General features: G+C 37.6%; 2 protein-coding genes across 2 annotated transcripts; both read left to right on the forward strand.

Moving 5' to 3' along the window:
* The first annotated feature begins 992 nt into the window (after window positions 1-992).
* LOC140844147 (olfactory receptor 9G19-like) lies at window positions 993-1,928 on the forward strand. Its single transcript, XM_073215621.1, has one exon. It carries the CDS (start codon window positions 993-995, stop codon window positions 1,926-1,928), a length of 936 nt encoding a protein of 311 aa, XP_073071722.1.
* Window positions 1,929-12,494: 10,566 nt separating this feature from the next.
* LOC108394977 (olfactory receptor 5M5-like) lies at window positions 12,495-13,433 on the forward strand. Its single transcript, XM_036996787.2, has one exon. The coding sequence runs from the start codon at window positions 12,495-12,497 to the stop codon at window positions 13,431-13,433; it is 939 nt and encodes a 312-aa protein (XP_036852682.1).
* Window positions 13,434-17,146: the final 3,713 nt, after the last annotated feature.

Consider the following 17,146-nt stretch of genomic DNA (forward strand, 5'->3'; position numbering starts at 1 on the left):
GATATGTCCATACAAAACTTGTACAAGAACATTCATAGCAGTTTTGAAATGAAATGTTCATCAATTTGTGAATGAGTAAACAATTAATAGTATATCCATATAAAGGAATATTATTTGGGAATACAAGGGAATGAAGTAACGATACATGTTACAGCACTTATAAAAAGAAGTATATTAATAAGGTTTGTTTGTGCAGAATTGTTTTCATCTCAACTTCCGGTCCTAGATAATAAGACTGCTTCTTTTCTCCTGGCATAAGGAAGGCAGCTCATATAAGAGTTTTGTTCCCTGTTTTCAGAAAGAAAGGTAATTCAGAGTGTCCATTTTCTGCCTGCTGGGCTTTTTTTAAATGCTACTAGCTCAAAATAATCCTAAGCCAAAAGGGCATATTTTGGAGGTGGTATGTTGTACCTCCCTTTAAATGCACCACAGTCTAACTCACAGGAAATTTCGCATTTTTCATAGGCCTTGAGAAACTTGTCTATTTGTTACTGGGAAATGGGGAAGAGAGTTTTTCCTCTTGGTACTTAAATTTAATTAGCACATCTCCTATTCCATTTCACCCCACTACACCATTTTATTTTCTTAACATCATCTAACATTAACTGAAAATACTTCTATACTTGCTTATTTATTATGTATATCTCCCTTCTTAATAAAACCTACATGGAATATCAACTGCACTGCTGTATTCTAATGACTAGACAGCACCTGGGTTTCAAGAAATATTATCTTAAAAACTGAATAACCCCCCATTAGCACTCAAGCTTTCCTATTAGTAAATGCATTTTGTTGAAGTAAGAATGTTGAGGCTCAGAAAATTCCCATTAGCTGCCCAGGTCAGGAAAGATTTCTGCTCAGATCTCCTTTACTCAGTATCCATAGCCTCAAACACATCTCATGGGCCAATCACAGAGAATGGCCTCGTTTAGTGTTGTTTGAGGGAATTAAAATCTTCACTCTTGCTTTTGTAGATGAGCTGTCGATAAGCCATGGAGAGGAGCAACCACACGGTGACAGAGTTCATCCTGCTGGGCTTCAGCACAGACCCCGTGACGCAGCGCGTCCTCTTTGTGGTATTCCTGGGCGTGTACTCTGTGACCGTGGTAGGAAATATCACCCTCATGGTGCTGATCTGCAGTGACTCCCGGCTGCACACGCCCATGTATTTTTTCATTGGGAATCTGTCTTTTCTGGATCTCTGGTATTCCTCTGTCTACACGCCTAAGATCCTAGTGATCTGCATCTCTGAGGACAGAAGCATCTCCTTTGCTGGCTGTGTGGCTCAGTTCCTCTTCTCTGGGGGGCTGGGGTACGGTGAGTGTTACCTGCTGGCTGCCATGGCGTATGACCGCTATGTGGCCATCTCTCAGCCGCTGCTTTATGCTCAGGCCATGTCAAAGAGGCTGTGCATCTGTTTGGTCATATATTCCTTTATTGGAGGTTTTGTTAACTCAATAATCCTCACCAGCAACACATTCACATTGGACTTTTGTGGTGACAATGTCATTGATGACTTTTTCTGCGATGTCCCACCTCTTGTAAAGTTGGCATGTGGTGTGAGAGAGACCTACCAGGCTGTGCTCCTCTTCCTCCTGGCCTCCAATGTCATTGCCCCCTGTGTGCTCATCCTCGCCTCCTACCTCTTCATCATAGCCGCCGTCTTGAGGATCCGCTCCACCCAGCGCCGCCTCAAAGCCTTCTCCACATGCTCCTCCCACCTGGTCTCTGTCACCTTGTACTACGGCTCCATTCTCTACATCTACTCTCGCCCCAGTTCCAGCTATTCCCTTGAGAGGGACAAAATGGTGTCTACATTTTACACTGTGCTGTTCCCTATGTTGAACCCCATAATCCACAGCCTGAGGAATAAAGATGTGAAAGAAGCTCTGAAAAAACTCTTGAGGTTAGCAAAATCTGAAGTCTAAATTGACCTAAATCTCTCAAATCAGGGAGCAGGGAAAACAGCCTACTGCCAGAAAAACTTGAGACCTGGAAAAACACCTTTCTTTTAAATTCAAAGAAATCCACAGAAAAGATTTTGTTTCTTTGTATTAGCTTGTTTTGCTACAGTGTTTGAACTATAATTTATACTATAAGATATTGTTTAATATTAATGCATTTCTTAAAAAGTAGTATCATAGTTTAATTGAAAATGAAGAGTATATATTGCCTCTGGATCCCAAACGATTAAATTTTACTTTACTATCTCCCCTGAAATACAAAACTTAGCTTAGACAAAAATGCCAGGATTTTTTCACTATCTTCTATTGGTACATTTGTATAGTTTAAGTCAGTCCTGTCCTTTTAGCACATATTTATCAATTAATCTTTGCAATTGAAGCCGGTTTTATGTTTTCAAGTATAAACTTGAAAGAAAGAAAATAAGAATGTATAAAACTGTTCTTTGTGTTAGCATTATACATTTAGGGAAAGTTATGCTCTCTAATTTTATTTGTTGCTGTGTGAATAAGTGAACATGAACTTCTTATGTGTGGACTTCTGATCTAACTAATCCTACGGTAAAAACTATGGATACTTTGCCTTTCCAGATCTGAAAAAGCTAATTCACTACTTTTTGCCTACCCATTCAGTTACATTAAGTAAGTCGTATTTCTTGTTTGAAAAGTCTGTTTTGTAAGTCTTATAATTTTTATAATGTTATATGTTAAAATATATCAGAAAAAATTAAGATATATCAGAAAATATAAAAATACTTTAGGACAAATTTTCTTCAAAGTAAAAGCTGATATTCTGCTTAAAGATGGGTCCCATCTTCAACTATTTTTATGTAAAACAAGGGGCTCCACATCACAGGGTGAGGAAAAACTCAGGGCTTGACAATCTATAAAATCTTTAATTTCATGGAATTATTTAAACAGTAGAATTTATTCTTTAAATTTATTCAGGTTCCCCTTCTTCCTCATTTTTCACTTACTCCTTATCCCAAATCAACCACTAATTGTCTGGGTTGTTTCTTCACTTAATATCCCCTTGATCTCATCAATCTTTTTTTTTTATTGACAATATCCCAAATTTTTTATATTTCATATATATGTTTCACATTCCTATTTCAAGTAATCTCATACCTTTGACTTCACCCCTTATATCTCCACTATCAGGAAGTCTTGTCTGATGCACTGTCAAAATATTACTTATTGAATCTTAAAACAGCTTATTAGCATTTCCAGGGTTCCCAGTTAGGTTTAAGACAAAACTGTCTCTTGCTTAAGCTACTACAATATTTTCCTCCTTCCACACTTGAAATCTATCCTCCAAGGCCAGCCAGTGATCTTTTATGAAACACAAATCACATCATGTTAGTGACTCGGTAAAATGGCCCAAGATTTTTCCATCACAGTTGAGCTCAATCTCAATGTCTTACTGGAGTCTAGAAGGACTTGAGTGATATCTTCCTATCCCCTTTTCTGCTGTCTCTTTTGCCCTTCCTGTCCTGCCTAATTGACCTGGTTGTTTCTTGAGCATGCCACATACATTCTTACTGCATGGGCTTAGCATATACTGTTCTCTCTGTCTAGAAAGTACTCCCATTAGTTTGCAGTGACTTATTTCATCATTTTACTTAGATCTCTCTTCTAATAAGACCTCCTCTGAAAGGGATTGCCTGGCTACCTGGCTGAGTTACTCTCCATTCCAAATAGCAGTTTAATTATAAACCATGATTTATTTTTCCTCATTTCATGTATCATTTCTGAAATTATTCCTTATTTAAATGTATTAATTTATTTACATATCTTGTTGTCTGCTCTTTTCATTAGAATGTTAGCCACATAAGAGCAAGAATTTTATTTGTGCCATATCCCCAGAACTTGGTCCAATGCTTGACTCATAGTCAGTATACAGTGACCATTATTTGAATAAGTGGATGAAGCAATGAGGTAATTTTTTTTCAACACACATCAGCTGATTTTTCATGGAACTTAGATTTCATATGTCCTTGATATTACCATTGGAGATTAAGTTACTACAAACAGTGTAGCTGCCACTTAAACAATATACAAGAAGAGCATAATTAGGGGTTGTTTTATAACACAAGTTAGTACTAATGCTACCTGGCTGAAAACCTTGATAATCTATGGTTAAAACTTGCAGGTTGGACTGTTGGAAACAGGTTGGGACTGAAAAAAATGAGTTAAGCTTTAATCACTATAGCAAATTTTGCAAAACTAGAAGGACATAGAAAGTTCATACCCTTTAAAGAATAACCCTATTGATTTATTGAAATCATATATCTTATCTCAAGTCTCCTTCCACTCAAGAAATAGAAGAAAAAGGAAGTAACCTTTCTCATTAAGGATCATAACTTCCCATTATTTATTACACACAGTCCAGGTTTGACTTCTGACATGTATATGAATAAACACCTATTGTGAAGGTAGATATAATAAAGCCAATATTTCAAATTATGACCTAAAGTGAAGGAGTGGGAGAAAAGGACTCAGGTGTAGTCATTCTCGCTTGAGTGATCAAAGTTTTGGAAATGCCAGGGCAGATTGTTTGTGTCTGAGAGTTTTACAGTCACACGTCACACAGCATAGCCCACAATGCCAGTCCCTTCCACCAGATGGACTTCTCTCATTTCAAGGAGGAGAGTGAGATAATAGAGGAATAAGTGTGATCCAAAAGAAGATCATGATTACATGTATAAAGTCATGACCATCCAGATAATGCAATTATTGAAAAGAACCACAGTAATGCTTAGCACAGGTAAAAAGTAAAGATCTATGTACAACATAGGGGGACAAAAATCAAAACACTTTAAGTCCTACAGAATCTTTTCTGAGAACTTTGACTAAGTGGGATGCTTCAGCTGAGACGTCAATAAAAACCATGACAGTGGAGGGAAGGGATAGAAACACAGCAGAGAAAAGTACATTTCCTTTGAAGAAAATGTGACAACCTGTTTCAGCCATCCTGGACACAGTGATGCCATCATTTATCCATGCAAACCTGAACTGGAAAAACCTGGGAGAAGTGAGGAAGGTTCACATCTAATTTTTCCTTTCTCACGCTTATCTTTACATTCATTTATCTGAATGCCTTTAAAATTTTCTCTGAATAATAAATACATAAAATCATTGAGTGCCAAGGGAGTGAGAGTATATTTCCTTGTGCCAAATTCAAAAGCTTTAGGCTTGGAAAAGGAGAACAACAGAGGGAAGTAGGATGTATGAGATTTCAAATTCCAAGAACTGGCTAAAGCTCAGCATGTGAGCTTACTCTAGATCTTAGCTGTACTGTGAAATGCATCTGTATGTAAGGTCGGGATGGTTGCAAGTCCTGTCTGACCTCCTGAAACATTCACCTTCTGTCTTTGTCAGAAAGAGTCTGGGCTCTCTCTCTGGATGTCTTAGCATGACAGTTTTTATAATCACTACAAATTTCATTTTATGTTCAAAAGAGAAGATAGTAAGAAATCAAAAAACATTTCTTATGAGTTCTTGATTTTCAGAACTGTCAGACTTATCTGTGGGGGGAAATGCCTTAACATCCCCAAAGGTCCTCAAAGTGGGAGGCTTCATACCTGAAAGGCAAACTTTGAAAGACTCATCCCTGAAGCGTTCATCAGGAAATCCCTTCTGGGATTTCATAATTAGAATTTCCTCTGGAGGTGTTTTCAAAAGTCACACCTTAATGGATTGGATCCTAATTTACGCATTAGTCATTAGATGCACACTGAGTCTTTAATTAAATGTAAAAACAATAAGTATAGTACCCATTTTGATGCCAGGATTTATTCTAGGGCAGATAAAAAGGTATTCCCTTTTTACAATAAAAGGCCTTTGCCATGACTCGTCTCATCATATTCACAGTTGAAATAGATTTTCCTTCCTCTGAATTTCCATGGTGGCTTTCTCTGCCTCTTCTTGTGGCATTTATCCATCTCCCTTTATAACTTATCTCTTTATTTTACAGGATGGTAAGGGCTCTGAGGACAGAATTAATGTCAGTTTCATTTGATATCTCCTTGGAGAACTGCACAACATTTTGGGTGCAGTTAATGCCTAGTGAAAAGTTATTGCATGAATAACTGACAAGTGATGCTCGGCAGAGGGTAGTGACCTAGTGACTTCATGCAAATAGTGGTTTATCTTCATGAGTAATCTAAGATCATTTCTTCTTGTGAATTAAAGTATAAATTGCAGGGAATAAGCTTTTAAGACTCTCAGATGTAATTGAAAAGTCAGGTTAGTGAAATTATTTTAAGTATGGCCCACTTAAACAAATATATGTTTAGTTTATTATTCCTGATGTATACTGACTCATATAATAATTTTTCTTCAGGTTTTGTCTACACTAGTATTGATATCAGAGTAAAGCCCAAGTATTTCTCTACCAAATTCATAATAATACCATTACAAATAATAAAAAATGTAACAGTGTTATGTTTTCCATATGATTAGATAATCTTCCTTTCCAGAAGTCCATCTGCCATTAGTGCTTGATATAAAAATGATAGATTATGACAGAGAAAGTAAAGAGATAAAAGCCTGGATGTTTGTCAAGGGCACACTGATGAGAGAAGAGAAAAAACAAATGATTTAAGGCTTTAGGTCAATCGGAAATAGGTCACCCCTCTCTCCTTGCTATAGGCTTTGGCCCTGAATCAACTTCAGTTGCCAAAGCAGAGAAAACTTTGGGCTCAACCTCCTCAAGTCCAGGTCCTACTTGGACTTGAGCTAATGTTCCCCCAGTTTCTTTAGTCTCCTTGGGGCATGGACAGTACCCACATCCCCAAATTACTGCATGGCCCTAATAGGGGAGTATTGAATATCTGAGGACTTTGGTGAGGGGCTGTGTTGCACCAGCACATGGACTGAATACTATGCAGTGGACGTCCCAGGCCAGGTCAGAAAGGATTCAAAGGCAGATCCAAGGCGCATCTGTAGGTCCCTCAAGTGTCGAGATGCAGCTGCTTCACCAGGAATGATTCGCAGGCTGTGTCCAGCCAAGACAGTGATGACCCCAAGATGCATGTGTAGGTGGATGACAGCAGAGCAAGCAGCAACCATGCAGACTGGAGACCAATAAAGACCAGAGAGAAGCATGGAGACAATGGATACAGACCCAAGCCTCCCTTCTCCGTGGTGGGAGGTCTCATAAACCCTAAGAGGCAAAAAGGATTAAAATATGAAGGACTGGGCATTTATATTATGAGAAAGATCAACCAATAGAGTTAATTTAAATTATTGACTGTTTGTAAGTCCAAAGCTAGTATTTAAAAGAAGGCCATACTTCTCAAGTCCGCGTGATGTATAATTATGTCTTAACATAGGTCCCAGGTAATACAGTAATTGAATATATTTGATAATTACAGTTCTTTCCTGAAAATGTAACAGAGAAATTAGTATTTATACACCTGTTGCCATAAACACACAAAGAATAAATAAAATAACTTGTCAGACAGGCAAAAATCATACTAGTTAAAAACGAAACAAAAACAATCCATATATACTCTTTATTTTGTCATTTGGAAATACATTTCTATTGAGTTGGTTTGTTGAGATGGATAAAAGCTGTACTGTACTATCATAATTATCTCATATTTTATAACACTTGGTCTTAAATCCATGCTGCTGTTAAATCCTTCATTAAATATGTTGGTTAGAAGGATTTATGTTTTAATGGTTATTGAGGAAATTCTATTTCCTCACATAAGGTGATAGATTTTGTTCATTATAGAAATTTAAAATTTGTTCACCAGTCTTATGAAAATTGACTCATTGTTGATAACTTTATAAGGTCATCATTCAGCAGTTGAAGTTATCCCTGGATTTTCCTAAATTTGAAAAGATCAATTGGTTTTAAATTAACTCTACTATAAAAAACATAATTAAAAATCCTGTTTACCATATCTCTGCTCAGCTGAATTGGGTTTCTGCGGAAGAGCAAAGCAAATTACAAAGAACTTTAAAAGCTACAGTTTCACGTATTCTTTACATTACCTGGTGGTAAAGCACACACATTTGCGACTGTCTCAGTCCTACAACTATCATCTCTTGAGTGTTTATTAGATAATAGCCACAAAAGGCTAAGCATTTACAAATAGATATCCATATTCATTATCAAGGAAAAATAAAGTTTGTTTAACACATAATATCCCTGTAATATAGATATTAAATCTGTTTCTTACAGATGAAAAGCCTGAATCTCAGAGAAATTAATTTTTTTCTAAGGACACAGACCAACCTAGGTTTGAAATCAGGTATTATTCTCTGATATTTCTGTGCTGGCTCTGAAAGCACTTCAAACCGTATGTGCGTATTAAGGTACTTAATGGGGAATTTTGTTTATGGGTAAATTATGTTTCAAGCAGTTTAGAAAACTTATGAAAAAAACATCTATAATATATATAAGTACATATTATATAAACACAGAGCTTTCTTTTTTTGCATTTTCAAAATTAATGTATCATTTATATGCAACCTTATGTTGGTTTCAGATACACAACACAGTGGTTCAACACATACCCATATTATCAAGTCCTCACCCTGTCCAGTGCAGTCACTGTCCATCAATGTTGTAATATGTTACAGATCATTAACTGTACTCTCCGTGCTGTACTACTGTCCCCATGACCAACCTATATTGTGATTGTGAATTATCACACAGAGATTTATTTTGAAGATATCTCAGGGGTTTTGGGGTGCTAAAAGCACCTTTAGTTTCCAAGCAAAAAGGATTGGGTCTAGTACTAGGTTGATAGTGGGCAGTGGAAAAAAAAGTGCTAAGAGCCTTGAATTGCTTTCCTTGTCTCATGTATTTCCCATTGATACCATTTCCCCAAAGTGAGAATTTTTGTTGAAATGAATTAATAAAATTTTTTTAGGGTTTTAAGAAAAAAGATCTACCAGTACTTTCAAAGCATCATTGCAAGTTTCTTTGAAGTTCCTTTGAAATCCTGGTATTTCTTTTCATCTCCTTTTGCTTCCCTTTTCCTTCTCCTCCTTCTCTTTCTTATTAATATAGGAAAATTTGACACGTGATATATTTAAAAAGTGACAGGATTATTTGGCTATGAAAGGGGGTGAAGAATGAGGGGAGGAAATCAAGATGACTCAGAGATTTCTGGAATGCATAAACAGCAGAAAGGGATGCCAGCTACAATGGAAAGGACTGAGGCAGAGGTTTCTAAACGACATTGGAAGGAAAAGTTTTGAAGGACACTTGGATTTCTCTTACTACACCCCCACATATGCATAAATCAGTAGGGTGAATGGAGGCTGGTGAGATTATGAACGGGATCATTGCAGCTGCCTGGCTGTCAATACAAAGCATCTTGTTCTCTGTGTGATTGCCACCTATGTCTTGTCTCAGTCATACGTTCTGATTGGTCATGGCTCTGAAAAGGGAAAAAGGAAAGAGTATTTTCACTCTTCTGCTGGGTCTGGGTGACTTCAATTCAGAGGAAAGGAACAGAAAAGTCTGTCTAAGCTACATTCTCAAATCTAAGCTTAGCTGCAATAATGTTAAGATCTGGCTCATTGATGCAACTGATTCAGGGTCAGGAAGGAGAGTGATTGCATGGCTCCTTTAAGTTCCAACAACAGTAAAGTCAGAAATATCCCAAAAATTTAACAAAGTAAATAGTTATTATTGATGTAAATAGGGTTATTTTCACTGCAACATTAATCAAATAAATACTATGTGATGCTCTGGCCTGAGACAGGGACATAGCGTAAAACAAATTTTTACTCAGATGACTTAACTGAAGAGAATTTAATGAAAATACAAAGAATACAGGCAAAGTTAAAGATATCAAAGAAGGTTAAGTAGTTGGAGGTTTATTGCAGAAATCAATTTTCACCCCTCGCCTTGAAATGGCCTGGCAAATGGCTGCTGTCACTAGTGCCCAGTGAGAGCTCGAACCAGGAAGGAAGTCCCTGGCAATCTTCTCCAACACGCAGCTCAGCAGGACTTTTTCTTGGAAGAATGCAGCCACTTTTCTCTTCCTCTCAACCTTTGACATCTTGCTGGTTTCCTCCACCGGACAAAGTCAGCTGAAAAGTAGACATCAAAGAAGTTCTATTGAGGCATAAAGGTTAAGCTCCAGGTCGACAAAGCAAGGTAGAAAAGAAAACGCAATAGGTCTGGGTCAGGTAGGGTAACAAAGGCAAAATCACCAGCACATCTGTATTATCTACAAATCCATCATGTTCCCACAGTTATGTATTACTGTTTTCTATCAAAATGCGAAGCACAAGGCTCAGAATTGGTAAATAACTAATCCAAGCATCACAAAATTCAATTGGTCTTCCTATTATTTTCTGAAACTGTCTCCCAAGTTGAAGCACTATTCTGTCTTACATGTGGTTAACAAGAGATCTTACTATTTCCCTAAAGTCAAAAATATCAAGATAGTCAGGCATAAATTAAAATAATGAATCCCATTGCTCCATAATTCACAAGAGATTTGATTCCTTGATGATACTGGGAAGTGAGGAAACACCATACCCTCAGTGAACTTAGGATTTTCCAAAGGATAAAAAGATAGTGTTTTTCATGGTATGAATGGCTTTCTGCTAGAAATAATTGAACCATAGGGATTTGGTCCGTATATGACAATTATATTATAAACTCTTTAGGTTCATCCTTTCCATGCTGTCACTGGGAGATCACTCTTCATTCACAGGTAGGATTAAGTATTATTAAAATACATTTTGGAATCTAAAAATAAATATTTTGATCAATAAAAGTAAAATTATGGGTTGAAACATATTCTGATGAATTAACAAATGCCTTCATTTATTCAAATGATCTTCTCAGAGTACAGATATTTATAAATGGACACTGGAATAGTATTTATAATGGAAAGGGAAGGAGACCAAAGAGAACATTCACTCCACCAGTCATTACTGATTGTGTCCATTTGGGAAAGCGCTGTTCTAAGTGTCACTAAGGTTATAGATAGATTAGATAAACTCATTTGTCCCTTAGGAACTCATGTTTTGATGTTGAGTCTTATTTTAGATTTTTTCACCCAATAATGGTGGCTACAACTTATGAAGTGCTTATTCCAAGTCAGAAATATTTAAAACTTTCCCCAGATTAATGGTTAAGTAATGTTTTAATGAAAAGAACTTATAAAAAATGCAACTCAGCACCAAAGAGTATTTGTTATGATAATTAAAATGACCTTATGTACTTAGAAAAGAATATCACACAATACCTATGATTCCACTGATTTAGGCGATTTGTTATGCACCTCATAAATAATAATTTTAATAATAAAGTTATTAGCTAGTTAAAAAGTCCAAAATTTACATGTGCAAAACGGAATAATGCAATGGACAGGATGTCGAGTGCTCCATTTACAAAGCGCCTCACCAAATGACCTGAGCAGGTGGTCAGTGGCATTGTAGCATAATGACTCAGGACAACACTGCCTTAGTAGGGAATGCGTCATTGAAGAGGATGTAGATTTTTCCACAATGGTCTTCACCATCACCCTTATCTTGTACAAATGTTGGGAGAAGCACTTCATGTATCTTATGTCATGTCTTAGTGGTATGGTGAATACGATAATTATTTCAGTGTGACTTTTTACATGTTTTTAACAACTTAAGTTGAATTCAGGTCATAGAGTTTTTCTAAATCTTTTTAAGAGTTGAAATGAGGTAGACATACCGCAAAGTCATCATGCTCTTCTCAACCTTTTTCAATATTGCCTGCTCTCCCACCAAGAAAACGTCAACACGTTATTATTCCACCTAATTACTCCCCTAAAAACATTTTATACCATTGATACATGTGTATGTATCTATATATCAAATCTGTTTTTTTTACAGAAACACTGATTTACATTTATTCTCCGTGAATCAATGTTTGCCCCTAATACTTGGCAATAATACACAATGCAAAGAAGGTCCTGAGCTAAGTCTTAAAAGTTAAATAAGATTTGGTGACATGATGCCACCTGCAGTACATGTGAGCAAGGAAAATGGTCATTCACTAAAGGGTGAAAGAAGACCTTGAAAATGATCTTGAGGTTAGAAGGGTAGGTAGAGAGATCCTAGTTTAAAAGGATATGCACTATTGATCAGTTCCACTCCCCACATCAATTCAGCTGTGAAAAACAGATGAGACTCAGTGACTTGATACTTAGAGATCACATAAAAAGGTATATTGGAGTAAAAAAGGTTACAATCTCAAAGAAAATCAAAGATTAAGGAAGTTGTTTAAAGAAAGTGTTAATAAACAAATACGGTAAAGACTAGCAGACAAGATAAAGGCTTTTCAAATATGAAAAGGCTTGTAGGAAAGTATTTATTAAGTATTATTGTCTTTATACATAAGGAGCTCTCTATATTAATTTAGGTATTTAAAATATCAATACATGCTTAGGTTGTGCCTCCTGCATTTATAAATTCAAGGGAAGAGGAAGAACTATAATATGACATGACGGGGTAACAGATAAGTGACAAATGCATTTTTATTTCCTTTATCTTAGCCCTCATTTGAAGCCAAGCACAATGTCAGAGGAAAACCACACGGCAGTGACTGAGTTTATTCTCCTGGGACTGACAGATCGCCCCGAGTTGCAGCCTGTCCTCTTTGTGGTCTTCCTAGTCGTCTACCTGATCACCGTGATTGGCAACGTGAGCATGATTTTGGTAATCAGAAGTGACTCAAAACTCCACACGCCAATGTACTTCTTCCTCAGCCACCTCTCCTTTGTAGACCTCTGTTACGCCACCAGTGTCTCTCCTCAGATGCTGGTTCATTTCTTATCCAAGAGGAAAACTATATCTCTCGTTGGTTGCTTTATACAATTCCACTTTTTCATTGCCCTGGTGATCACAGACTACTACATGCTCACAGTGATGGCTTATGACCGCTACGTGGCCATTTGCAAGCCTTTGTTATATGGCAGCCAAATGTCCAGATGTGCCTGCCTCTCTCTTGTTGCCGCTCCTTATATTTATGGCTTTGCAAATGGTCTGGTCCAGACCATCCTGATGCTTCGTCTCTCCTTCTGTGGACCCAATGAGATCAACCACTTCTACTGTGCAGACCCACCTCTCCTAGTCCTTGCCTGCTCGGATACGTATGTCAAAGAAATGGCCATGTTGGTGGGGGCTGGTTCCAACCTCACCTGCTCTCTCACCATCATTCTCATCTCCTACATTTTCATTTTCACAGCCATTCTGCGTATCCGCTCTGCTGATGGGAGGCAGAAGGCCTTCTCCACGTGTGGGTCCCATTTGACCGCTGTCACGGTCTTTTACGGGACGTTGTTCTGCATGTATCTGAGACCCCTTTCTGACGCATCAGTAGAGCAGGGAAAAATTGTAGCTGTTCTTTATATCTTTGTGAGCCCTATGTTAAACCCTTTCATCTACAGCCTTCGGAACAAAGATGTTAAAAGAGCAATAAAGAAAGTTTTCCACCAGCAATTGCTTCCTAAGTAAATAAAAAGACCACCTGAATAAGAATAAATAATCATCATTAAGTCAACACACAATACAACTTTTGTTTCCAATATATCAGATGCTCAGATACTGTTAAATTGAGATCTCCCTGCCTGATTCTATTCCTGTCCTCATTTCCTTCATTGAACTCTAAGATAAATTTAATGTTTTATATCCTCATGTAGAGTTTTCATATTTGTTGGTGGTGTTATGCACAGGACTGCATAGCATTATTTTTTTCCAGATTTAAAACCCAATAAATGTAAATATACTCTATATTTCATTCTTTAATTTATTTTAATTTTCATTAAGCCCTTTTAGATTATCTATGATGATTCGTTTAGCAGTTTTTTTCACTGATATATTCAATGCCATTCCAAGCTAACTGAAGTGTTTTTAAAGGCTCTTATAGTAATTGGAGATTTCTCTTTCTTTTAGTAGTATGTCCATATCCTTTGCCCAATTTTCAGCTGTTATTTTTTTATCTTTAAAATCTACATTTGTAATTGCTATTCATGTATTCTGTCCTAGGTACTAAACTATTAATGATACATGCAGTACAAATGTTTACAACCTGTTTTTTTATTTGAACAAAATTCTAATTTATTAATCTTCTTTTTGTGTCTTGTATGGGTTGTCAAACCTTTTCTTTTTATTATAAAGCTGTTCTTTCTTTCATTCCATGTTTTAAACTTTTACTTTTACATATTTAAGTCTGTATTTTTCTTGGTATTATAAATGTTGCCAAGCAGAATCCAATTCTATTTTTTAATAAAATAATCAGATTTTCATGTTTTGAATACTCTATACTATTTTCATTAGGTTTTTAGTGTAAAGTCTGTCATGTATCAAGTTTTCATATATGTTTTAGTAGGTTTCTGGGTTTGAATTCTAGGACCAGTTTGTGAATATCTTCATCTATTTTTATTTTATTTTAACAAAGTATTTTTATAAAAATAGCTTTACCACCCATCATATGGAAGCTAGAAATATGAGTATTTTCTTGAAGGATCTGTGTCACCAGATCCCATTAAAATGCACAGGAGTTCCTGTATTCTTTCCAGAGTCCACATGCATCATTGTTTTTTCCTAAGACACATGAAGCCAACTTCACTGATCCAGTAATGGTGGCTATGAGAATGAGAAAGATAAAGTTACTTACAGTCTGTATTTAGTCCTGTGGTTATTTGAAAGCTCATATTTATCCCATAATCTAGAATATAGGTAGTTCTCATTAATAGCTATCGAGTTAATAAACTATCACTGTGCCCCTTGCGTTCTGGCTATGGGAGGGCACGCTTTACTCTTCACCAAGTCCCAATGTGATCTTCGTGAGTTCTTAACAATCCACACGCTTATCCTGAAACTTTAAGTATGCATATCTCTTCCTTCCCAGCATGAACCAGAAACTCTTACAAAGCTTTTAACTTCCCTTTTGCTCTCTGCATTGACAGTACAGTGGTGAAGGAAGGTTATCCCTGAATATTTATTAACTATATGAATGAATGAATGAATGCCACAATAGCTGGAGAACGGTTAGTATGGTGTGAGCATGTCACCACTGCATAATTATCAACAGTAAGATATGATGGACTAATGTTTTCCCTGTTTGAATCTCAGGCTCACAGTAATTATTTGTATATGCCAGGGAAAGTCACTTAACCTCTCTATGCCTCAGTTTCCCATCTGTAAAAGGAAGATAATGATACTAATGACCCATAGAGCTGTGTGAGGATTCACTGAGCTGAGGCTTGTAAAGTGCTGAGCCCGATGCTTAGAAGATAGTAGGTACTCAATGTTTATTTGTATTATTAATTCTTACCATTCTGTTTCTTTCCTCCTGTATCTCAGACAAGTTAGCCACTCACCCCAGTTCATCTTCCTACAGAATTTCATTTTTGAGGGATAAGGAAATGTGCTCAATATAATGTAAAGGTATCAGGGAGGGAATTAGCAGGATTTGTTGCATATTCACTGAATTAAGTGCACATTGCACACCCCTAGTATTATTCAGCAAGCATTAGCTGATCACTGTTTCCCCCCAGGCTCAGGGCCTGAGCTAGCTGTGGAGATCACTGTCCTTGCCCTTTAGGGTCTACAGTCTAGTGATGGGAATAGAAACATTAGCAGGTAAAACAACAGAGTGTGTTAGACAAGGATGGGGGCAGCGCCCTAGGACAGCAGGGAGGATGGAGGTCAGCCCCACGTCTGTGGAGGCAGAGAGAGCGTCTTTTGTGAAGATGTCAACTGCAGCCCAACTTGGCACCACCAGGTTCAAAGAGAATCTGAAGAGAATAAGGAAAGCACTGATTGGAGGGAAGCTGGGGACATATTAAAAGGGCTGTTAGAAGGAAGTGCAGAAGGTTGAGGCATAGCAGAGACCTACATTTGGGGAGAGAGTCAACTGGCTGTGTGTGAATACAGGGGCTTAATCCCACTCTGCCACTTGCCAGCTACGAGTCTCTATGTGAATTAGTCCATCACTATTCACTCGGAGGAGCCTCTGTTTCTTTAGCCAAAAGTGCAGGATGGAGTTCCTACCTCTAAAACTGTATTTGAGAATCAATTCCGTTACCTTCATGAGAGATGCTCAAAGGTAGAAAGTGCTCACCAAGGTGTTTGTCAATGACCCTGTGCGTTTCACAGTCTGTATATGACTGACCCCTCCCAGGACTTCAGTGTTCACCAGAAGACATTGCTAGGAGTGCTGGATTTCAAGAGAGCAAGCAGTTGTAGAATAAAAGAAAACTTAAAAATCAGAAATGCAAAATTTCAATAGGAAACTTTTATGCCTTCCAGAGATCTCTTGAAACAATATTAAATTTGGAATTTTGGGAAATATGATTGAGACTTATGATTAGTTTCCTGATCCCAGAGAGCTCCAATTAATCCCAAGGGGCCTGGCTCCCTGGATGGCACTCATTGTTGCCACTCTGAAGTCCCTATGAAATTTACATGAGAGCACGTCCATACCTCTCATTTGCTGGTATAAATGCCAGGACATTTTACATCTGAGAGAGGTGCCCATGAACTTCTTTGATGAAAGGTGAGAAAAGAGATGCAAATCAGAGGTAGATTTAAATTTTTGTGTTGTTTAATTTCCTTTTAGTCAAGAAGAGATTGTGTTGAAGTTTCAAACGGAGGCCACAAATTTGCCCCATTAGTTCAATATACATAAATGCAATCCTTCCTATTTCAGTAGAAAGGCTTGGATCCAAACTAAGTTGCCTGCTAACAGGTTTTGTCTCCCTGGCCAACATTTCAGCTTCCTACCGTCCTTGAGCCACTCCTTTGCGGGCTCTTTCTCCATCAGGTGGGGGCTGTCTCTGCTGTGCACTAGCAAACCCACAAGTGCCTTGTTGAGCAGATGTTCACTCTTCACTGTGGCCTGACACAGCTGCACAAAGCTGTGATTTTCCTTCTCTGTGAACACATACTGTTCAGTCTTTTTCTCCTCTCTCCACCTATCAGTATGTCTGCTCTTCCTCAGTTGCATATTTCCGGACCCCACAAATCACTGAGCTGTGAGTCCAGACCGTTCTAGAATACCCAGGCCGTCACTCAGTGGCATGGAAGCGAGGAGGCCTTCTGCCAGTGGGACCCTCGAGTCCAGATTCCTGCTGTGTCTATACATCTGAAATTCCCACAGCCTGATCTTTTTCTTTCCATTTTCCTCTGTGCCAGTAACCACTATCTATTCCCTTTCTGGGGTG

The sequence above is a fragment of the Manis javanica genome, chromosome 11 (assembly GCF_040802235.1).
Source record: "Manis javanica isolate MJ-LG chromosome 11, MJ_LKY, whole genome shotgun sequence".
NCBI classification, from domain to species: Eukaryota; Metazoa; Chordata; class Mammalia; order Pholidota; family Manidae; genus Manis; species Manis javanica.